The sequence below is a fragment of the Diabrotica virgifera genome, chromosome 4, assembly GCF_917563875.1.
Source record: "Diabrotica virgifera virgifera chromosome 4, PGI_DIABVI_V3a".
In the NCBI taxonomy this organism is placed as follows: domain Eukaryota; kingdom Metazoa; phylum Arthropoda; class Insecta; order Coleoptera; family Chrysomelidae; genus Diabrotica; species Diabrotica virgifera.
The window spans coordinates 29132539-29157079 of NC_065446.1; the positions used below are offsets into that span (position 1 = coordinate 29132539).

Sequence of the window (24541 nt, forward strand, 5' to 3'; positions counted from 1 at the left end):
GCCATTTTAATTGCCTATTTGTCTAATTTGTAAAATTTATATTAGAGTTTTCAAAAAGCGTATACAGGGTGAAATTTTTTCTAAGACGCAAACGAACTAACTTTTTAAAGCCGGACCTGATTTTTTTCTAGTTTGAATAAATCAGTTGATTAGGTGGTAATAGTGTAACGATTGGCCAAAATAAGAGACACATCGATCTGACCGTTCAAAAATTATGACGAATACAATTTTATGTCAAAATGCGAAACTCGCCCTGTATATTATTAAACAATGGGAGCAGACACTTTTTAATGGTCATTTGTTATTCCCATAGGAGCCTCTATACAGGCGCGGATCTAGAAATTCATAATAGGGGGGGGGGGGGCAGACCTACCACAAATATTATATTTTCCAGATTTAGACATACAGCTCACACTTACTCTAAGGATAAAATACACTATATAATCCCAGATACCTACGGTATCAAAAGGATTGATAGACAATTCACGACTATTAATCTCACTGGTCGTTCTTTACCATAGAGATTAACTTTTCTACCATCAATAGGTAGGTACGCATGGATTATCTAAATAGTAAAATTCAAATTTTTATATCTTTATAGTACCTACTATACCGCAAATTTGAAACGTGACTTTTCATGAGGTAAGGTTTATACCCAGTGTAATGTATTTGCATTTTTAGATATCATTTCTGTTATTCTTTGAATTGAGAAAAATATTTTCGTTGTTTATGGCTCCATCGGTACCCAAACAAATGCGGCTTTAATTTATTTTTCAGAAAAGGCTGGTTTTATTAGATTTTATTGCTTCTTTCAATAATTCTTTGGAAGCGGTTGTCGTTTAATTTAGTGTTCTACTGATGGCTTAAAGTTTAGAGTTGACAAAAAAAAATAATAAAAAAATACTTATAGACTAAATAAAATAGGGGGGTCTATAGACCCTTTGACCCCCCCCTGTATCCGCGCCTGCCTCTATACGAGGTAGGAGTATGTACAGATCCTCATGACTCACCCTGTATATTTGTTCTCTTCTTGCTAAGGCACGTCGAATAATATATCACTTGTACTATTTCGGCGACTTTAAAACAGTACTCTCGGCTGCAACTCTGCAACAGGAAGTCCGAGGTTAAATTTCTCACCTCTAATACCATCTTTCGCTTATAAGCTCTCATTCCACGCGTCATTACGAGTTATATAGAAACAGGAAGTATTTTTTGTTCTCTTATTGTTAAGACGCATGGAGTAATATTATATCGCTTTTACTATTTCGCTGACTTTAAAACAGAACTGCCCGTTGCAACTTTAAAATCGGAAGTTTTAGCTCGAAATGCTCACCGTTAGGCGTTAATAGCATCCTTGGGTAGTTTTGATTCGATATTCGATAGGTACCTCATTTCACTCATTTGTCATTCTATCTGATCTAATGATGGAGGAGATCTATTTGGGACAGACAGACATAGATAATTCAAAGTTTTTACATTTTTTCAAAATGGGTTCAAAATAAACATATTAATCAATTATCAATAAAATATATTTTTCAAAATGTTTATTCCCACTTGTTTTTATCTGTAAAACGCCACATGCTTTTATGTTACAGCAAAATGCCATGATTTACATATCAAGGGCAAACACGCCGCTATGTCACTTATATAATATAACCATAGCATAGCGAAGTTTAGGAGTGAGTAGAGTAACTTTAGTTACTTAAGTTTCTATCTTAAAAATGAACTCATAATCAGACCTTGACTCTCGCTCATTTCCTTTTTGATGTTAGTGCTTAATCCCGCATCCCATTAATCAGGCCCGGCCCTAGGGATTTTGCCGCCCTGGGCAAGATCGGCGAGTGCCCCCCCTCCCCTTCTTAGTAGAAGACCCATAACTCACCACCTTTCTTCAGTGGTCGCCAAGATTGTATTTTTATTGATGTGTGCTTTGTGCTAAATTATTTAATACGCCATTTTTTACCTAATTTGAACGATACCTGCTTAAAAATATGTAGGACACATTTGCAATATTTTCATGACATTTTACCACACTTCCTTTTTTAAGTAAGTAGCACTCTTCTTGCCTTGGCACGGGAAAAGTCTTTTAATAATTCTCCAAGATCCAGGAATTCTGTAATTTCTTGTTCAATAGATTGTCGCTAGAGCACTCAAACGTTCCTCAGACATAGTTGATCTTAAGTAATTTTTTATAAGTTTTAGCTTTGAAAAGCTTTTCTTTCCAGATGCCACTGTCACTGGTAGGGTTAATAGAATCCTCAAAGCAACACTAACGTTGGGTGCGAAATCAAAATCATACTCTCTAATCATTTTCAGGGTCTCAAGATGTGTACTCTTAGGCTTCACAATCGTGGAAAGTACTTTGAGTTTGAGTTCATCTTTTGATTAGCATAATTTAGATCTTTTAACTCATCAAAAGTTAAAGCATCGCACAGCTTAAAACATTTATCTGATAAATCACTAGCAGTCATATCCTTAATTTGGTATATGTCGTACAAAAATTAGAAAAATTTATGTAGGTAGTAGTGTAGTTCATGAAGTAAAATGTCATGCCATATTATACAGCAAAAAAAAATAAAATCACGGATTTGACTCGCCAAACAGCTTGCCTCATGAGCAACCTTTTTATCGTTGTTTTTATTGACATTGATTTCTACAAGAGCATCGTAGATTTCTTCAATTTGGTATCTGCTCGGAGTAAATGCATCAATTCTACTTTCCCATCCAGTTTCGGACAAAGGTTTCAACGTTGTGATAGAAATGTGATTTTCCATTATAAACGAACGATGAATAGATGCTGAAAAAAAGTTGTAAGTTTTTGCCACTAAGGAAGACGACTACATTGAGTGAATGGATAGAACATGGGACAAAAAGTTCTTCCCTTTCATGTTTGCCTCATTATCATAGGTATCATTGTCCTCTCATATCTTCCAAAAGTATCCCCAGTTCATTCAGTTTTTGCTTTCTGTAAGTCCCAAGCTATTAGTTTCCAATACGGGCACAAATCTAAGAAAATGTTTTGCAATTTTAAGCTTTGTGAAGAGGAATCTAAATCAACAAAACGTACAACAATTTAGTCATCTGTTCCACTCCAGAAATATCAGGTGTACAATCTAAAATTATGCTATAATACTTTGCTGATTTCAAAACTTAAAAAATTTATTTTTGATTTGGTCATGGAGGAGCTAAATAATTTCGTTTTGAATACGTTTACCTAAGTAGTGATGCTGCTTGTTACTACTATTCGTTGTTCTCCTAATGCGCTCTTTTAAAACAGAATCAAATTTTCCAAAGAGCTAAATAAGCTTTAAAAATTTATTTTTGTGATGAAAAAGTTTATCAGAATCGCCCCTCAATAAAAGACACTGTTGTGCTAAGAACTGTTATTGATATAAGTCGTTCTATTACATTTTTCCAATGACGAGTTTCTGAACTTAGAACTTTTTGTGTTTCTTCTTCTATGGTTTTGCCCGATTCTAGTCTAATTGCTAGTTCTACCCACTGTCGCTGTGACTGTAGATGAGCTGGAGAGTTAGCGTGGCTGGACAAAGCTTCAACCATATGTTTCCAATTATTATATCCATTTTCGGTAAATTTCATTTTAGTGAATTTAATTTAGTTCTTATTCCACTATTCTTATGCGATGCAGTTGAAGGCGGTGTTGTAGATTTCCAGTCGAATGAACCTTGCAATTGTTATTGTTTCACTTATTTAATTCTCGTTTTTACAGTTGCAGTTTTGTCGCTCTTGTTCATAATATTGATTTTTTATATTAAAAACATAATTTATTATTTCTTCAATTTCAAAAATTGGCTGTTATCTAAAATGTGCCGCCCCTAAATGTGCCGCCCTGGGCGGCCGCCCAGTTCGCCCACCCCTGGGGCCGGGCCTGCCATTAACGAATCGAGTTCATTCTACTATACGCTGACGATACTGCTCTCTACTCACTGCAGGCACTGCATACGGTACGCTGAGACATCCTTCTGTATTCGATAGGGCCCAAACAAAGCTTAACAAAATCGTTACATGGTGTAACAAATGGAGAGTCACTCTAAATCCAACAAAAACTCAAATGATTGCCTTCAGACATTCTAATTTAATACCCGTAACGAACGGGCTAGGATAACTCTTTAATCAGAGTTCACTTTAACAGAAAACTCACCTGGAACACTGATATTCAAAACACCTTAAACAAGGTAAGGGATAGAGCTAAACTCCTTGGAGCGTTGTCTGGAAAGTTTGGGAGCACATCAAACAAGACTCTCCTACACACCTACAAAACCTACATAAGATCCATTATCGACTACAGGGCTTGTCTCTATGCCTCACTCAACCATAGACACAACAATACCATCCTTGGTTGTGAGCGTAAAATATCCAGAAAGTGCCTCGGGAGGCATTGGAGTTATCCGTCGGCGTTAGTACACCCATTCGCTAAAATCCCCCCATGCAAGAGAGAATCCGTTCTATCAGCAACAAATACGTAACACGTACGATTAATGGCACGAATGATAGTGCTAAGAACGTGTTAAAAATCACTTAACGCAGCAATAGATACGGTGACATACTCACCAGGATTCCCAAAAACAAAAGTTCCATTCCCTCCAGTTAACCTTCTACAATTGGCCAGAAACGAACTTCCTGATGAGTATTACAATATTCTAGAGCAAACCCCAATAATATATCGCAGATAACATAAGCTGCATCCCTATACGTTGAATACAAGAGCCGTTCCAGATTAATGGCAGCTTGACGTCTTCGCTGGTAAGGTCGACTTACATTATTTTAATGTAGTCTGGGCAGATTATCGGAGAACAGGCCATTTTTGGGAAAAGTTATTTACCAGCAATTTTATTGCTGGAATCGAATCTTATGATTGTATATATTAATAATATAGGTATGCAAACTCCAAAGATTTTAACTTTACACCAAAAACACCCAAATAAAAATTCACCGTAATTAAATTCCGCATAGAGACGTATTTTTCCCGATTTACCTCGACGAAAATTTTCCCCGGAAAATGCGGGCTTCCAACAAAATCTTTAATTTTTAACTAAAATTTTAGATAAGTAATTGTTTATCAATTACTAAATAACTTGATTGTGTAAAATCTATTTTCGTATAGATTATAATTCCAGAAGCCGATGGAAATTGAATGAACAGTTTAACAACAACTGAATTGTGAATTAAAAATTTATGGTCGCTATAATAACCACAATGATTATGATACATAAGAATAACTACGATTTTTGTATAGAAAGGCACTGTCCTATCTAATGTAGGTACTTTACAGAATTGAAATTGGACAATTTAAGCGGCCTCAGGAATATTTTAAAATTATAACCAATTTTTTGGCTTATAAAAAAATAGAATATCTCGGAAAATATTAATTCAAATTAAATCATGAAAACGGTATTGGAAAAAAAAGCGGCAGGGCGCTTCTTTTAAAAGAAAAAACGTTTAATTGTGATGAGTGGTTCCTTCCTGAGATACAACCGGTTAAATTTGACCGGCATTTACAGCAAAGATATAAACAATAGGTTCATAATTTTTAAACCGTCACCTTTTTATTTTTATCCTTTTTCTTCACCCCAATTTTCATATCTTCAAAATAAGCATAACATATATTATTATAATAAAAACTAACGATATTACGAGTGAAAATTGCCAAAAATAGCAAAATTCCAATCAAAAATCAGGTTGGAGAAAATCTAATCTCAAAGTTCAAAATCGGTATACGTTAAAAAAAATGCATTTTCTCGGCTTCCAATGGAGCAATTTTCTTCATTCTTTTTTGTTCCCAAGTAACTCGAGTAGAGCCATCTAACTAACGCATTATTAAATGTCAAAGTTGTTTTTGTTTTGTTATAATAAACTAATTTATTTATTATAACAAATTTTTTAAATTGTTTAAATAAAGATTGTTTAAATAATTATACAGCTTTCAAATGAGAGTATTTGTGTTTTTAATGTTAAAAGGTACACTTGTAGTAAGTTTATCTAAAAAAAGTCTACAACTGGAAAAAAATTGGAATTTTCTTTTCTTATAAATAAATTAATCTGTTATAACAAAACAAAAGCAAGTTTGACATTTAATAATGCGTTAGTTAGATGGCTCTACTCGAATTACTTGGGAACAAAAAAAGAATCAAGAAAATTGCTCCATGGGAAGCCGAGAAAATGCATTTTTTTAACGTATACCGATTTTGAACTTTGAGATTATATTTTCTCCAACCTGATTTTTGATTGGAATTTTGCTATTTTTGGCAATTTTCTCTCGTAATATCGATAGTTTTTATTATAATAATATATCTTATGATTATTTTAAAGATATGAAAATTGGTGTGAAGGAAGAGGATTAAAATAAAACGGTAATGGTTCGAAAATTATGATCCTATTGTTTATACCTTTGCCGTAAATGCCGGTCAATTTTAACTGGTTGTATCTCAGGAACCACTCATCATAATTAAACGTTTTTTCTTTTAAAACAAGCGTCCTGCCACTTTTTTTCCAATACCGTTTTCATGATTTAATTTAATTTAATACTGCCTGAGATATTCTATTTGTTTATAAGCCAAAAAATTGTTTAAAATTTTAAAATATTCCTGAGGCCGCTTAAAGTCCAATTTCAATTCTGTAATATACATTAGATAGGTACAGTGTCTTTTTATACAAAAATCGTAGTTATTCTTATGTATCATAATTATTATGATTATTATAGCGGCGATAAATTCAATTCATGCTAAACTGTTCATTCAATTTCCATCGGCTTCTGGAATTATAATCTATACAAAAAGAGCTTTTATACTACCAAGTTATTTAGTTATTGATAAACAATTGCTTATCTAAAATTTTAGCTGAAAATTAAAGATTTTGTTGGAAATCCCGCATTTTCCGGGGAAAATTTTCGACGAAGTAAATCGGGAAAAACACGTCTCGATGCAGAATTTAATTACGGTGAATTTTTATTTGAGTGTTATTGGTGTAAAGTTAAAATCTTTGGAGTTATAGAGCAAAAATTGAAAAAAACACGATTTTCGGGCGCCATTTTGTTTATAAAAAAAGTAGCACACTGTCTGCGGACTTTGCATACCTATATTATTAATATATACAATCATAAGATTCGATTCCAGCAATAAAATTGCTGGTAAATAACTTTTCCTTGTATTTTGCTAATTAGCCCAGAGTAATGTCACATCTGTCTATACTTACTGACCTACTGAAATATCGTTTATACACTCACGAAAAGGGAGACTCCAGTACCCTGAAGAGGCCCAAGCCTAAACGGGGAATAAATAACGTGTATTCATTCTTTCAGTTCCCTTGTGTTGTCTTCCAAGTTGTTCCCTCTCGGCTGGTTTCTCGAGTGTGGTACCCACACCATCTTAATCGTTGTTGTTTTGTTGTTCAACATTTTCTCAAGTTGTCGAATTGGACTTACCTACTCACGAACTGGAACACAATTTCTTTTCAATTCGGGTAAATAGGTATATGCCGGAACGATAAAGGAATAAAGGAAAAGTTCGTTTTACCAACCGGAACGGTGATATCATAATGATACATACATTATGTAGGGAGAGGTGACGAAATAAGAGAAAGAGAGAGGAGAATAGTACGTTATAACATACTACACAAGCAAAGATCGAGGACCGTCTTCTAATCGCAGTACTCTTCCAACTTTAGGCTGCTGATTTCTTAACTTGTCCAAGCGACCGAACTTTCTATTGAATACGGATGAGATTCTTTTAGTCATTTCGAGGTTTTGGGCAATACGGTGAGCTATAGAGAGTGGGCAGAATTCATCATCATCTTGGTGCTACAGCCCTTAGAGGCTTTCTCTTTTTTCTCAAGCTTTTTACGCCATTCTGTTCTGTCCCTTGCTTGCATTTTCCAGTTGCCGACTCCGATCTTCTCGGCATCTTGTGTTACCCCGTCCATCCACCTCAGCTTTGGTCTACCCCGTCTTCTCATTCCCACGGGTTGCGCTGTTAGAATCTTTCTTATCATGTTCGATTCAGGGGCCCGGGCTACATGTCCTGCCCACTGCAGGCGGTTTCGCTTAATTATAGTGATAATATCTTTTCCACCAAACGTATGCTTGTAGATATTCTGCAGTTCAAAGTTATATCTACGCCTCCATATTCCGTTCTCACAGACCGCTCCGAATATCTTACGTAGCACTTTTCTTTCAAAAATCGATAGAGCGGATTCATCTGTTTTAGTTAGCGTCCATGCCTCTGATCCATATGTGAGAACGGGGACTATCAATGTTCTATACAGCCTTATACGAGTTTTTTGAGACAGACGTTTGTTAGCTAAGTACTTTGATAGACTATGATAACACCTGTTTGCAATTATTATTCGTCTTTTTATTTCCCCTGATGTGTTATTATTGGGGTTAACCGATGTCCCTAGATATATGAACTCTTTGATCGCTTCGAAGTTTTGGTCATTGATGATTAGATCTGCGTCAACATTTCCAGCTCTTGTGTTTGTGTTAGTCGCCATGAATTTGGTTTTATTTCGATTTATATGTAACCCCATTCGTTCTGCTGCTGCTACTAGCTCGGTTAGGATTTCCGCAGTTCTCGCTCTGGTTCTTGTTACAATGTCTACGTCGTCTGCCTATGCTAGAATTTGGACAGATCTATTGAATATTGTTCCCCTGCTATCTATATTAACGTCTCGTACGACCTTTTCTAATGCTACATTAAAAAGTTGACACTTACCTACTCACGAACTGGAACATAATTTCTTTTCAATTCGGGTAAATAGGTCTATGCCGGAACGATAAAGGAATAAAGGAAAAGTTCGTTTTACCAACCGGAACGGTGGTATCATAATGATACATACATTATGTAGGGAGAGGTGGCGAAATAAGAGAAAGAGAGAAGGAGAACAGTACGTTATAACGTACTATACAAGCTAAGATCGAGGACCATCTTCTAATCGCAGTACTCTTCCAACTTTAGGCTGCTGATTTGTCAACTTGTCCAAGCGACCAAAGTTTCTATTGAATACGGATGAGATCCTTTTAGTCATCTCGAGGTTTTGGACAATACAGTGGGCTATAGAGAGTGGGCAGAACTCTATCTGCGTAATTTGACAAATTCCTTAAAACTTGGTTGTCAATCATCTTTGATCTTATGTTGAAGGGCTCGTGCGTCTACGGTTTCATTTGAGCCATCATATGGTGCAAGACGATTTATATGAACAACTTGTGGTTTAACTTTTGACAAGTTCTTAATTCGGTATATTACATCATTTATTTTCTTTTTAACTTCATACGGACCTTCCCATTGTCTTTGTAGTTTAAGAGACACGTCTCAACGACGTTGAGGATTATAAAGCCAGACAAGATCATCTACTTCAATTAATTCTTACATCGAGAATCAAATTGATCTTTCATTCTATCACTGGCTATCTGGACGTGTTGTCGGGCAAGTTCACAACTGTTGTTCATTCGTAACTTCAGGCGGTCGACATAGTCTTGACCTGCAACATGTTCCTCGGAAGATCTGCAGCCAAATTTTAGGTCGCAAAGTAAACGAAGTTCACGACTTAACATCAGGCAGATTAGGGTTTGACCTGTAGTTTTATTCACGACCGAGCGGTAGGCCATTAGGAATAAATGAATGCGCTTCACCGGAGGGACCGCAGACGTTCGGAAACAATTAGCGTCTCTTTGCAAAGACAATGACGTCGATTTTGCAAAGTAACAAGACACTTACTCAACACACACACACTACAGATTACTCCCCTGACTTAGTGATAAGTTATACAATTACGTGGCTAAAGGTTCTAGTTCTAAACCAAAGCCAGAATCAGAGAAAAAAAAATGAATGCGCTGGTCCCAATCTCTCTGATGTTCAGATACAACTTTGAACAAGTGTTTACCCATGGTTCGGTTTGGTGTCGTTCTGGTCTTCCAATTACTTGACACCAATCAATTGACAAACGTTTTGTAAGAGGGCTGACTCAAAGTTTCGCACTTGGTAGGAGTGGATCTCCAAGGGAACACCAAATCGGATAAGGAATTATTTAACAAGTACCTCTACAACAGTAGCAGCTTCTTGATTTGGTAATGCATAGGCCTCCCAATACCCAAGGTTCACCCAATAGAACCATTCTCTAACCTTTTGCAGAGTCTTCTTAATACCAAAGTTTTCACATGATGCACTATCATGCAACTGACGTAATACTTCTGACACTTTACTTGTAGGTACAATCAACTGAAGCCTAGATTCTGTACCATCTTTGTTCTCAAAGGTTCTGTACAGCAGATCATCTTTTAATACCAGGTAATTCATTGGCTCCAGTAGGCCTTGACTTCTAGACTGCTAGTCTAGAAGAAGGTCTTTCACCTCGACGTACCCAGAAAAATACTCTTTTTACACATGGATCATCTGGCCGGGCATCTTGTAGCTGATGAGGCTGCCATGGCTCATTAATGACGGTGGTTTGTATCATAGGGAAAAGTCGTTCCTCTACTTTAAGACGGTAATTACAACTTTCACCGCATGCCCGTTTCGAAGGAGCATTTGTATTTGAACGGAATCTTCCAGCAATCTTCGGCATCGTGTTACTCACGTACCACTCTCCGTACTATTTCCTCCAAACGTTCATCGTTTTGTTTATCGCCTTTTCCCGCGGTGAGTACTCGATTGTTTCGTGAATCTTGACTAACTGCTTCGTGTTCCAAGATGATACCGAGCGCTTCCTCTAAAACTTTCAGTCTTGCTAGTCCTCTAAAAACTGGTCCTCTAAAACAATTTATTGACAAAGGTGTCCACAGTAAATTCTTCCCATATGCTATCTGGCGCCTCCGGATAAGCCAACCGCACCACACGAGCAACATCTGCTTCAAATTCTTGCAGATCCTTACTTGCTCGTTGAATTCTACTTCGCAGTTGCACTTTGTATACTTCTTGTAGATGGGCATCTGCATAGCGTTTTTTCAGATGAGAGAACAAGGTGTAGTTACATTTTTCTTGACCCTTAGAAATTGACCTTAATATATCTGCAGCATCGCCTCGAATTCAAGGAAACAGCCTTTTCTTGTTCGGTCCAATGATTGGCCGTCACAAATAGCTTCAAATTGTTTAAGGACTAAAGTATATGGACCAAGAAGACTTTCTGTCAAATGGTGGCATTTTGAATTTCATATAATGCGGCGTTTCATCTCTCAGCGATTCTTCTTTCACTACAGGATCTAAAACTACTGTAGTAACTGGTGGTAGTAGTACCGGCGCTAGGGCATAAGGTGCCCGCCTGCAAAACTAGTATAGTCGACCTTCGGCTTTTGGACGAAAAAAGCTCATTTTGGCGCCCCCCAAGCAGGGGCACCCGCTTGCAGTACATCCCTTGCAGGCCCGTTATCGCCGGCCCTGGGTGGTAGCACTTTCGTATTGGTTATCATGCTCTCTAATTCTTTAATCTCTTCTACGTCTAAAAGTACTGCATTAACCGGTGGTAGATCTTTCGTATTGGTTATCATGCACTCTAATTGTCTGATATTCTCTTCTACGTCGTCCACATTCCACATTCTTCTGTATATTATCTTTTCCATTTATAACTTTCCTTGTTTATCCCTTGTATTCCTCGTCCCGATGTTATTCAAGTTTTTCATATTTGTTTCGCTAACTTTGTGTAGTTACCCGTATCTCCCCCATGTCGCTAAATTCATAAGAGGTAATTAAGGCAGGATTGGCATTGGCATTGTTCATATATTTTATAATTCCTAAATAAAACCATCTTACATAAACAAGTTACATCCTCATTGCAGTTCCAAAAACAAGCAGATAACCAAGGAGTAAACATTTACTATAAAATACCTTTCATTATTTATTAACCGAACAAATTTTGTACATGCAGTAGGCACCTATATTTTTATTGTCGCACCTCGTAGGTACGTTCAATTGAATAACAATAACCGTGACCTTACTTTTCTAAAATGTAAATCAGAAAATACATTGTTTACTTTTAATGATCATATCTGTGTTCTAGTGTTTACTTTTCAGCCACTACCTGCCTATCGGTGGGTGCTGTTTCACAGTCACAGTAGACGAACTGAATACGGAGACGGAATCTCAAATAAGTCTCAAGTTAGTTTCCGTGGAGTTTGGTGAGAGATTATTTTCTTCCGTACATTATTTAATACATAAACCTTGCGTGTGTATAATTTTTTTACCTCAACCGGTTGCTACATGGCGTGCCACAGTTTGGCACTGTCATCAATAAAAAAATCAATGGATTAGTTTTGTTTGTAAACTTCTTTAACCTCAAAGCTGCGTGTACAAATTTATGTTCAGTAGATTCTCAGTGTTGTTTATGTGTAAAAACAGTGTTCGTATTGATCTACCAAATATAGTTTTCGATAACTTGTATAATGAGTGGAAATACGTAAGTATTTAAAAATAGAATCAATTTTGCTAAGTGAAAAGCGATTAATAGGGCAGAAGTCAAATTTTTAATGCGATCGTGTATCAATTGTACGGGGATCAAGCAATATTTCCTTAAAAGCATTTCACTTTATAATAAAAAAGATACTGAATAAAAAATATGTTATATGCGGTGCCACTATAGTATGCGGTCTACCATTGCGTATCTGCTATGCTATAGCTTGCGGTCTACCTCGCGATGCGGTGTATTACCACAAAATTGGCTTATTTTATTGCCGACTAAAATAAATAGTACCTAAATTAATATGACAAAGTATTAATTTGTACAATTTAAATAGGTAATAATAATTCTTCTGATTTATGCGTTTTATTTTATTTTTTTGACGGCACTATATACCTGCGCGGCTACACCTATAGTGGAGTCAATGAAGGTGGATATGAGTTATTACCTCAGATTTCGTTGAACCTCCATCGATTTTCATAAAAATTGGTGAGTGATTAAAGGATACCTCAAGGAACAAAGGTGACATAGTGCCAACTTGCGCTTTTTGCATTTTAGGGGTGAAATACACCCCTTTTTTTTAAATTATTTTTTAGATTTCTGAAAGTGCAGTCACTGTAAGTTTTCACTTCCTATTTCGTTGAACCTTCATCGATTTTCATGAAAATCGGTAAGTAGTTAGAGAATACCTCACACAATAAAAGTTATATAGCATCAACTTGCGCTTTTGCATTTTAGGGGTGCAATACACCCCTACTTTTTAAATTGTAAAAAATGCAGATTTCCGCATTATGGCGCAAGTAATCTCGTTTAATTAAGAAAAATAAATATTTTTTTATATTTATGTGCATGAATTACATTTTTTTTAATTTTTCAAACCTTATAGCAACCAAAAATCCGAAAATTAACAAGTCGAAAATCACGAAAACCTTATTCTTCTATATTTCTGAAAGTGTAGTCACTGAATGTTTTCACCCACGATTTCTTTGAACCTTCATCGATTTTCATGAAAATTGTTGAGTAGTTAGAGGATACCTCAAAAAACAAAAGTGATATGGCACCAAGTTGCGCTTTCTGCATTTTAGGGGTGAAATCCACCTTTTTTTTTAATGATAAAAATGCAGATTTCAGCATTCTGGCTCAAGCAATCTCGTTTAATTAAGTAAAATAAATATTTTTTTACATTTATGTGCATGATTTATAATTTTTATTATTTTTCAAACCTTATAGCAACCAAAAATCAGAAAATTAGCAAATCGACAATCACGAAAAAAATTATTCTTTTATATTTCCAAAAAGGCAGTCACTGAAGGTTTTCACCCCTAATTTCGTTGAACCTCCATCAATTTTCATGAAAATTGATAAGTAGTTAGAGGATACCTCAAGAAACAAAAATGATGTGGTACCAACTTGCGCTTTTATCCTGGGGGTGGATGTTACCCCTTCTCATGTGTGAACACTATTTTATGAAAAATAACCCCATAATTAGATAGAGGAGTAAATTCTAAGCAAACTTTCTTTTATCAAGTTTATAAATTTTTTATTTAAATAATGTTTCATAATTTAATAAAATAATATTGGTACAGTAAAACCTGTCAATAACGGCCACTAAAATAGAAAACAATTGGCCGTTATAGAAATGTGGCCGCTAATGCTAGGTTTCCTTTTCCACAAATACATAAAATATAATTGAAAATTTATTTATTTTAGTAATTAAAGCAAATCTAATTAAATATAATTCTACAAACAAACGGAACATACCTTTCATTAGATATCGCAAATCATTTTGGCTGATTTTGTCTGCATACGTATATATTATGTTTGAGGAATCCCTTTTTTTTGTGAGACTGGATATAGGACATTTCTCAAGTATGAATGCACATTCATGGTATATCGTTGCTAATATACAGGGATAATAATCTGTGCAATGTTATGGTACAGGCTACGTTAAATATGAAGTAAATGTGGAAGATATACACTGGTTATTCAATTTCAATTTAATTTGATTGTTTTTTAATCGCTTACAATATTTAAAATAATTAAATATATAAAGTTAGGGATTTCAAAAATAAATTCAGTTCTCACTGGCAGGGTGGGAAATAATAAAGTGCCATACAATAGCATTTCATTACAATGCTCATTACAGGCATTACAGGCTGCTTCGTTTGAGAAAACTCATACTCTCAAACTTTGAGAAAACACTCATTGAGTTTCGACCAACCCTGTATTAGCTAAAATTAAACGTTTTGCTAGATTAATAACTTTTGACAATAATATATTAAAAATCACTTGAACATAAATTGATTTTCTGATGTCAAATCACTACAATTATACAGGGGGTGAATATTGCTATGAAATTTGAAAAAAAACGTAATTATCTTTTAAACTACTTCGTATAACATCACAAAACCTGATATTTTAAGAAATAAAACATAGAGGAGAATCCAAAAATGTAAAAATATACAGGGTGTTCCATTAAACAAAAGATAATTTTGTTTCATCCTGTCAATATGGGTGGCCCTGTATATTTGGAAATGTATTTAAATTCTGATATTATCTATGCCCCAATCTCACCTAAATAAACTTTTTTCGTATCTCCTACAACAAACGACTAATTGGACTTCCCAGAACCTGTATACATACAAAATCTCCGCTATAAAATTTTTTCAAAGAAAATGTTATTGGTTTTTTTTTTAAATAACTCCGTTAATTTTTGAAATATGAGATTTATCCAAAAACCATTACAAAGCTAAATAAAAGGACTATAACACTGTATTAAACATAATTTTCTAAATCCTTTATTTTTTTTTAAATACAAGGTGAAAGGGCCCCGGTTACATGGTTCTCGCAGTAAAATTTAGGTTTTAAATGTTTCTATCTCGGTTATTTTTTGTCGTAAAAAAATATTAAAAAAATAAAAAGCTTAAATAAAGTTAAAACTAAAATTTTGTTCTCTACCAATTTTTAAGTATATCGAGTATTTTTGGAGTTATTATCAAAAGAAAATGAAATTCACGAAAATTTGAAAAATTCTATTTTTTTTAATCGTATTTTTTTTCAAAAACATGCATTTTAAACCGGTCAAAATTGTTGAAGGTATTACTTATGTTAAAATAAATAAAGTATTGAATGGGTTACTATAAATTTTAATTTTTGTGGAAATGACGTAAGTTTCATTTTTCATTCTTCCCTAAAAAATCTGAAAGGGTCCTCTTATTTCCATCATAACTTGCTTAATTTTGATGCTATCGACTTCTTATATAGCTTTTTGATAGTTACCTTTAAGTACTTTATTAAAATGTTTAGTATCTATATTTAACAAAGTGCATCGTTTTCCTGTTATTTAAGCTTGAATACTAAGATTTGAGTACACGCGGAAAAAAAATATACATTCAATTGCATATAACTCACTTTGTATATGTAATAAAGGATTTTTCGAATAAGGAGCTTATTTATTTTTATATTATCTTCGATTTTGGTACAACAACTTTTTTGAAGAAACTTATGGTTTTTGAGTTATTTATGAAAAACTGCTTTAAAACATGGATTTTTTTCAGGAAAAATCAAAACTTTTGATCTTTAATAACTCAAAAACTATTGATTTACTGGAATAACTTTATATAACAAATTTTACTTATAATTTGTCCCTCTATCGATTAGTGGTATTATTTTTAATAAAATAATTTCCACCCCCGAGAAGGGGTGGCATCCCCCCCAGGGCAAAAGCGCAAGTTGGCACCATGTCACCTTTGTTTCTTGAGGTATCCTCTACATACTTACCAATTTTCATGAAAATCGATGGAGGTTCAACGAAATCGGAGGTGAAAACCTTCATTGACTCCACTACTAATCTTTTCTCGGAAGGGTTTGCACACAAATAGTGAAAGGCAACAAACTGTTTGTAGGCAAAATGTTTATTGCTATATACAGGGTGGGGTTTTAGTGTGACAAATTCCAATTACTCGATTGCTGTAAGAGATACAAAAAATAGTTATTTAGGTAAAAGTTGGGGCACGGATAGGACCATAATTTAAAAATACAGTCGAAACGGCTTATTAGAATACCTCTTAAAGGAATATCCCGGTTTAAGGAATAGAAATTTGAGGTCCCGAAACATTTATAGTAGCAACCAATGATCGGTTATTAGAATATCCCGGTTATAGGAATACTTTTACTAGGCACAAAGGCTATTCCAATAAGCGGGTTTGACTGTACTTTAAGATATACAGGGCCACCCGTATTGACAGGGTGACACAAACTTATTTTTTTTAATGGAACACCCTGTATCTTTTTACATTTTTGGATTCTCCTCGATGTCTTCTTTCTCAAAATACCTATAGGGTTTTGTGATATTATATGAGGTAGATTAAAAGATAATTACGTTTTATTGTAATTTCGTAGCAATATTCACACCCTGTAGAATTGTAGTGATTTGACATCAAAGTTTGTATTTATGGTCAAACGATTTTTAATATAGTCTACTATTGTTAAACATTAATAGTATAGCGAAAAGTTTAATATTAATATACAGGGTTGGTCAAAACTCAGAATGAATATTTTCTGAGTTTTCTTAAATGGAACTCCCTGTATTTTAGTATTGTAATGAAATTATATTTTATGGTACTTTTTTATTTCTTAAGCATTCCTTATACCGAACTGCTTTAATTTTTGAGTTATTCGTGATTCTTTAATCCAAACATTAATTGCAGCAAAAATTACGTGAACTTTTATTAGGTGGCTGTGCAAATATTGTATCAAAAATAATTTTTCAAAAAAAAGTAGATATTATTTTAGACTGATCCTTAATTTATTAATATTGGATGAGATATCCAAATACCTACGTAGTTAAGATTGTTGGTGCGTAAAATATAAATAAAAACATACAAGGTTCTACCTAGGTAGTTGACTATGACAATAAATTTGCTAAAACATTTGACATTATACTATTTTTATAGTTCCAGTTGCTTTGTTACTATTACTAATATTAATTTTTTAATAAGTAACTGATGAGTAATTGATTAAAATGGTTTTTGTGCTAGGAGAGTATAACAAAAATGTGCTACTAGCAATAACAATTTTTCATCAGCAATTCCCTGATAAACAAAAACCAAGAAGAGAAACTTTTGAATGTATACTAAAACGGTTTCAATGGACTGGATACTTAAATACGAGAAACCTGATCGAATAAAACTATTGTAAATGAATAAAATGAATTAAATGTAATCCTTAGTGTAACTGAGGATCTGCATATTACGAAGAACGTTCTTATAATCTAACTATCTAGACCTAAACTGTTGAAATCGTTATCAGGGAATTGCTGATGAAAAATTCTTATTGCTAGTAGCACATTTTCGTTATACTCTCCTAGCACAAAAACCATTTTGATCAGTTACTCATTAAAAAAATTAATATTAGTAATGGTAACACAGCAATTGGAACTATAAAAATAGTATAATGCCAAATGTTTTAGCAAATTTATTGTCATAACCAATTATGTAGAATCTTGTTTGTTTTTATTCATATTTTACGCACCAACAATCTTAACTACGTAGATATTTGGATATCTCATCCAAAATTAATAAATTAAGGATCAGTCTAGAATAATATCTACTTTTTTCCGAAAAATTATTTTTGATTGAATATTTGCACAGCCACCTAATAAAATTTCACGTAATTTTTGTTGCAATTAATGTTTAGATTAAAGAATCACGAATAACTCAAAAATTAAAGCAGTTAGGTATAGGGAGTGCTTAAGAAATAAAAAAGTAGCATAAAATATCATTTCATTACAATACTAAAATACAAGGTGCTCCATTTAAGAAAAGTCAGAAAATACTCATTCCGAGTTTTGACCAACCCTGTATATTAATATTAAACTTTTCGCTATATTCTTAATGTTTAACAATAGTAGGCTATATTAAAAATCGTTTGACCATAAATAGAAACTTTGATGTCAAATCACTACAATTCTACAGGGTGTGAATGTTGCTACAAAATTAACAATAAAACGTAAAATACACAAGAGATGTGCATATGCAGAAGTGGACCGCATCCCCGGGTAGGCCGCAGACTATAGTAATAGCACTGTTAGGTATATCGATTATTATATCTACCAAACCATCGAGTTATTCGACCTATTCTAAAATAAATAACCTCCGGCTACGTCGCACATACATAGATTTCAAAGATTTAGGCGGCCAAAATTATTTTTGGGGTAATTTTGGTTCTACGTTCAATTAAATTAAAGGAAAAGTATATATTTTTTACAACAAACATTTTTATCATGTTAAAAAAAAACAGTATAGTTACAAAACACAAATGAATGAAAACTCGAATTAACAATAAAAAAATATATTAATAATCATTATCTTCCAGTTCAGACGTCTCCACTGACTCTGTGTTTGGGTCAGCAGGTAATAAAAGTTCAATCGTTTCAGATAGAAATGCTTTGCGTGAAGGTTTTTTTATTTGTCTCGAGCAACTAATGAAGGGATCTGAACTCAATAAAAGTCTATAATATATATCTAAGTTACACTCTTCCCTAGAAAACTTTCTTGCAAAATTTAACCGGTATGATCGGAAATGCTTGTTCCGGGCTTCTGCAGCTTCTTCTGATAGCTGTCCTATTGGAAGTAGCGAACTTTTTATGATTTGGCTTCCATGTATCAATAGCTTGTGCATGGTTGGCGTCATTGGGTGCCAACCATACAGTTCCACGTACAATTTTGCTGTTTCGTACGCATACGTATCATATTTTTCAGCATCTATTTTGTGACCACTTGAAATAGTTTCTAAAGTAACCTTGAATCTGTAAATCAGATCAAAGCTAATACCTGTAATGTCTGAAGCCAATTCTGGGTTTTCAAAAAATCTGCGGCTTGTGTTGCCATCATTGGTGTTGCCAAAGTTGGCCTTTGGCATGTCAACGAGTAGTCCGGTTTCATTCCGAAACCTCTCCTGAATTTCCGACTTCTTTTGAGCTTCTAATGCCTTTTCTTCTTCACTTTTTCTTTCCCTGTATTTTTTAACAGGTAGTTTATATGCAAGGTGTATAATACTTTCAAAAATACGGATCCGCGCGTGTAATATTGACAAACCAAATTCTAAAGCTTGAGTGTTTACAGTATTTTTCATTGACAAATCATTAAACTTCTTCGAGGTAGCTCCACAAATGTAGCACTGGGATGTTGACTTTGTGTCTGTGGCTGCGTTGCACACCTTACCGTCAATCATACTCATTTTGAGTTGGTGCCCGAACGAAAACTCTTCTTCATTTAACGTAACAACTGTATAGTTCAGTTGTTTAATAGACTCCTGCACATATTTTATTTCTTCTTTAGTTACATCCGTTGTTTCTTTCACAAATCTAAATCGAATTGGCCGGCAAAACTTTGACGAAGAAGGGGTTGGATTTTGCCATATAATTTTACTGCCGTTTTTTCCACAAACAATGCGCAAAGGTACAAAGGAACTCATAAAAATGTTTGCATCTGAATCAGTATCATTATTGAAACTTTGTTTAAATTTGGATTGTTGGGCACCGTCACAACCCCATTTGCAAATTATCATTAAAGACTTCCTCTCTTGCTCGTTAAGTCGAATTAGCACATCTTCTAGGTATTTTGATAATCGTGTTACGGTTAGATCCATTAGGCACTGTAGGTTACTCTCTGCGCAGGTAGACGTAATTTTTAGGGATTCTTTCGGCGGATAGCACTCTTGTTTAGCTTTCAAAACAAGATCATAACAAGGGAAATGTTTTGGATTTGTTGCTCTTACTATCTCATACTGCCGTCTTGATAGATCAGCTTCAACTAACATCTTGAGTGCTTGCAGAGGCGTCAATGGAGGTAGCTCATCCTTGTCGCAAACTTTACTGTAGGCTTTTCTATATTTACTAGCCCGTGTTGGTGAGTTCGTAATATCTTTAAGCAATTTTGAGGCGGTCCTATGTCCTGTTGTCTGCAACACAGATTTAGCAGCGTGGACAATAACTTCATTACCTACGGAGGCTCTTATTTCTTCCGTTTTCCTTCGTTTACTACGCTCACTTAATTCCCCAAAAGACTTGGGTGGTCGACCTTGAGTGAAGGCTGTTTCAATGGGAATCTCGAATGTTCCCTCTAACCACGATTGGTTTTTTTTTAGGAAAACATCTAGGTGTTTATTCGATTTTGCCCATCGTTGCTTAATTTGTGATTTTATATTAGAATATCTTTGTTTGAAGACATCTTTAGCCTCTTGGTTGTGCCCATAACGCATTAGGAGAAAATTCTCATGATAGTCAAGTTTTTCATTTAATGTTGGTAAATTTTGACTTTGTAGTTGGTCAAATATATATTGACGAGTCACTACTTTAGTACCCGATGCAGTAGGTAGACCTGAAACAAATGAAAAACTAGTTTGATACAAAATAACGCAAACTCAATATTTTGAAATATTTGACATAGAGCATTTCAAAAGGGCTTAACTCAAAAAAGCGCGAATTTGCGCGGCTGTTTTTTATAGAATTACTTAGTTACATATGTCAAGTATATATTATAATAAAAATTATGACAGGGACGGACTAAGAAGTACTTTAAAACAGTTATTGAATATAAATTTATGTAAAAAAATACATTATGAACAGGGTGATGTTTGTCGTGTTCAAAATTAATGATAGATAATGTGAACTGAGTCATTGTGTTTTCAAAAACAATAGTTCTTACCTGTATTATCGTAATCCATCACAATTAAAACGAAATAATTAGCATGAAATGAATAATGCACTTAAGAAAGTTATAAGTTTAGGAGAGCGTCGAAAACTAACACATACACACTCGTTCACTGTCGAATTCGAATGACCGCAGGCCAACTCCTGCGCTTCGGTCGTGAGTGGAGGGGATGATATATCGTAGCTGTAACTGTTGGCTCACCGGAACGGTTGATAGCTTACCGTTATTTCGACTTTTTAAAAATGACTTTTGGCCGCCTAAATGGCTAAAATCTATGTATGTGCGTCGGTGGTCACTTCAATTCACCCCGTAATTTGAATTTGTTTTAGAATTACTCTATTTTCACCATTTTCGGTTGTAAAATACTTGTTGTCCTTCAAAGTTTATTAAAAGTAACAAAAATGAACAATTTTCCTACGGCGTGAAGTTGTATGTACGCAGCCTACAGCGTCTATTGGAGACCACCGGCTAATGCCTCCTCTACACATCGGCAGACGCGTCCGCAGACGACATCTACCGACGGCATATCACGTCGTCAGACGCATCTGCAACACATCTGATAGTTGTCGGTTTTTCCAGCACAGATCAAAGGATTTCAGTGCCATAGACTGAACGAATTTACAGATGTGTGGTCAGCTTGTTATGATACATCCTCAGACGCGTCTGCCGATGTGTAGAGGAGCCATTAAGGCTCACCGGTTATTCACAACCTTGAAGAAGAAAAATTGTTTACAAAGTATTTCTTAGATCATACTATACGCTGTGAGCTCGTACGTAGAGGGGATATTTAAAAAATCGCGAGCGCCAGTAGTGGCAAGTCTGTAAACGTTTACTGAAAATTTGACATAAATGTCAAAGTGATTAATTTAAAATTAAAAATAAAAACGTTAATTATTATAAAAAATATTAGTTGGTCAAAGCTGTAGTATATATTTTTACCTTAAATATACTTACGTTTTAAATACTGAATTTAAGTTTTTTTTAATGTTGCGTAATATGTAATTATAAATTAATCTATTAATCTTAGCGCCATCTACACGATAATTGTGAAAGTATCCGAAGTAAGAAATTAATATTTCCTCAATAGAACGTCAAAATGATTAGCAAAATCTTAAAAAAATCGATTACAATTTAATTACTTTTTTGCGTTGTAAATATTAAGTTTTTTTAATGTTCCGTAATATGTAATTATAAATTAATCTATTAATCTTAGCGCCATCTACACGATAATTGTGAAAGTATCCGAAGTAAGAAATTAATATTTCCTCAGTAGAACGTCAAAATGATTAGCAAAATCTTAAAAAAATCGATTACAGTTTAATTACTTTTTTGCGTTGTAAATATTAAGCGATAAAAATTAAATAATAAATTAAAAAATTACCGGTGAAAGTTGCATTACTAATCCGCTAGGAGCGACACCAGCGAAGCTCAGAGCGTATACTGAATTTTTAATATCACTTGTATACGGAGTTTCATTAAGAGTGTCTCCAATCTCTGAGCTGTAGATTCTAGACCTCAAAGTATTAAGATTTAACCCAAATCACCCAGGTAAATAAAATATGGCTCCTTATTGAGTTACAGGGTGTTTTATTTAAAAATTTAAAAAATATTTTTACTCACTATTTTAAAACTATTCGACATAATATCCTTTTCATACTTGGCAGAAAGTGTAGGTAATTTACACCCTATTAAATTATGTTAAATAAATGTTTTTGCCTACTACCAGAGGCGTACGAAAGGGGAGAGTGAATGGTTGACCCTTCCCAAATTCTACGCCACTGGCAGAGTTGCTATTTTACCGCAATTTTTCGATTCTCCAATACTCTCTATGATAAAGTCAGTAGTTTTCGAGATACCTATTTAAAGTTAAACATGTAAGGACACTTATATGTACTTTTATTAATGTATTGTGCCGCTTAATTTTAAACTTCAAATATCTCGAAAACTAATGATTTTGTCGTTAAGAATGAAGAGTATATTATTCATTCTTAACGATAAAATAATTAGTTTTCGAGATATTTAAAATTAAAAATTAAGCGGCACAATTCATTAATCAAAATAACTATGCTGTCTCATGTTTAACTTCAAATATCTCGAAAACTAATGACTTTATCGTTATGAGTGAAGAGTGTATTATTTATATAGAGGGTATTGGAGAATCTAAAAATTACGCTAAATTGTAATTACGCCAGTGGCGTAGAATTTGGAAAGTGTCAACCATTCACTTTCCTCTGTCATATGCCTCTGGTAATAGCCAGAAACGTTTATTTGACATAATTTTATAGGGAGTATAGTATACATTTTGTGCCAAGTATGAAAAGGATACGTCGAATAGTTTTAAAATATTGAGCAAAAATAGTTTTTAAATTTTTAAATAAAATACCATGTAACTCAGTAAAGAGCCACATTTTATTTAAATGATTTGGGTGAATAATTAAGTGTTTGGTTTAGTTAATTAAGTGGTTTAGGTCTTAGTATTTTGAGGTCTAGAATCTGCAACTCAGAGATTGGACATTTTTAACGCACCACCCTGTATATTGTTATCACTTATTGAAAATATGTCAGTGATCCGAGCTATCGAGATAATATTATGTTAACGTTATCCTAAATAAAAAAATTAAATCCAGCTCATAGGTCTGGATCCCGCGTATGAAAAAAAAGTTGATTAATAGCAAGCTGAAAATTTGTTAATAGCTTAAGGGTGTCTAGTCGGACAAACTTTGATATATGGGAACACTGGAACAGGGGAAGTTTTAATTGTAGAACAGGTTACAAATTTGGAACGGTTAGACCCCGAAAACGGCACATGTATTTTGTCCGACAGAACAGACTTAAACTCGCCGAACAGAGATTAAACTTTTATGCAAAAATCAGACTGCTATTTATCACCAAATGGGCGTTTTAATGAGTGGAACATGTAGAATATGTCAAATGACAGGAATTATGACAGGTGATAAATAGCAGTGTGATTTTTGCATGAGAATTTAATCTCTGTTCGGAGAGTTTAAATCTGTTCTGTCGGACAAAATAAATGTGCCGTTTTCGTGGTCTGACCGTTCCAAATTTTTAACCTGTTCCACAGTTAAAACTGCCCCTGTTCCAGTGTTCCCATATATCAAATTTTATCCGACTAGACACCCTTAAGCTATTGTCAAATTTTCAGCTTGCTATTAAACAACTTTTTTTCATACGCGGGATCCAGACCTATCAGTGAAGCGCTGCTCTCACAAAAATTAATGTGCATTTAGCTTCACTTTAAAATACCTTCTGTTGGCAATATACTTATTTATGAATTTATCAATAACAACTATGGCATTTGAGGTCATCTATCATTTATTATTTTAGGAGTAATCACTTTTGTTCTATTTTTATGCAGACGAATGGTATGCAGTATGCAGTTGTACCAGAGTTGCACTATTTTTATG

At 34.2% G+C, this 24541-nt stretch overlaps 2 protein-coding genes across 2 annotated transcripts in view; one reads left to right on the forward strand and one right to left on the reverse strand.

The window, feature by feature from the left end:
• The window catches only part of LOC114349352 (EF-hand domain-containing family member C2-like), a 187007-nt gene that overhangs the window by 69859 nt on the left and 92607 nt on the right, over positions 1–24541 (reverse strand). The window lies entirely within an intron of this gene.
• LOC114349351 (extended synaptotagmin-2-B) overlaps positions 12019–24541 on the forward strand; it is a 179392-nt gene continuing 166869 nt past the window's right edge. The window contains exon 1 of the mRNA XM_028299696.2: positions 12019–12402. Within this exon, the coding sequence (XP_028155497.2) occupies positions 12389–12402 (14 nt within the window). The 5' untranslated portion in view covers positions 12019–12388. The remainder of the gene's footprint in view (positions 12403–24541) is intronic.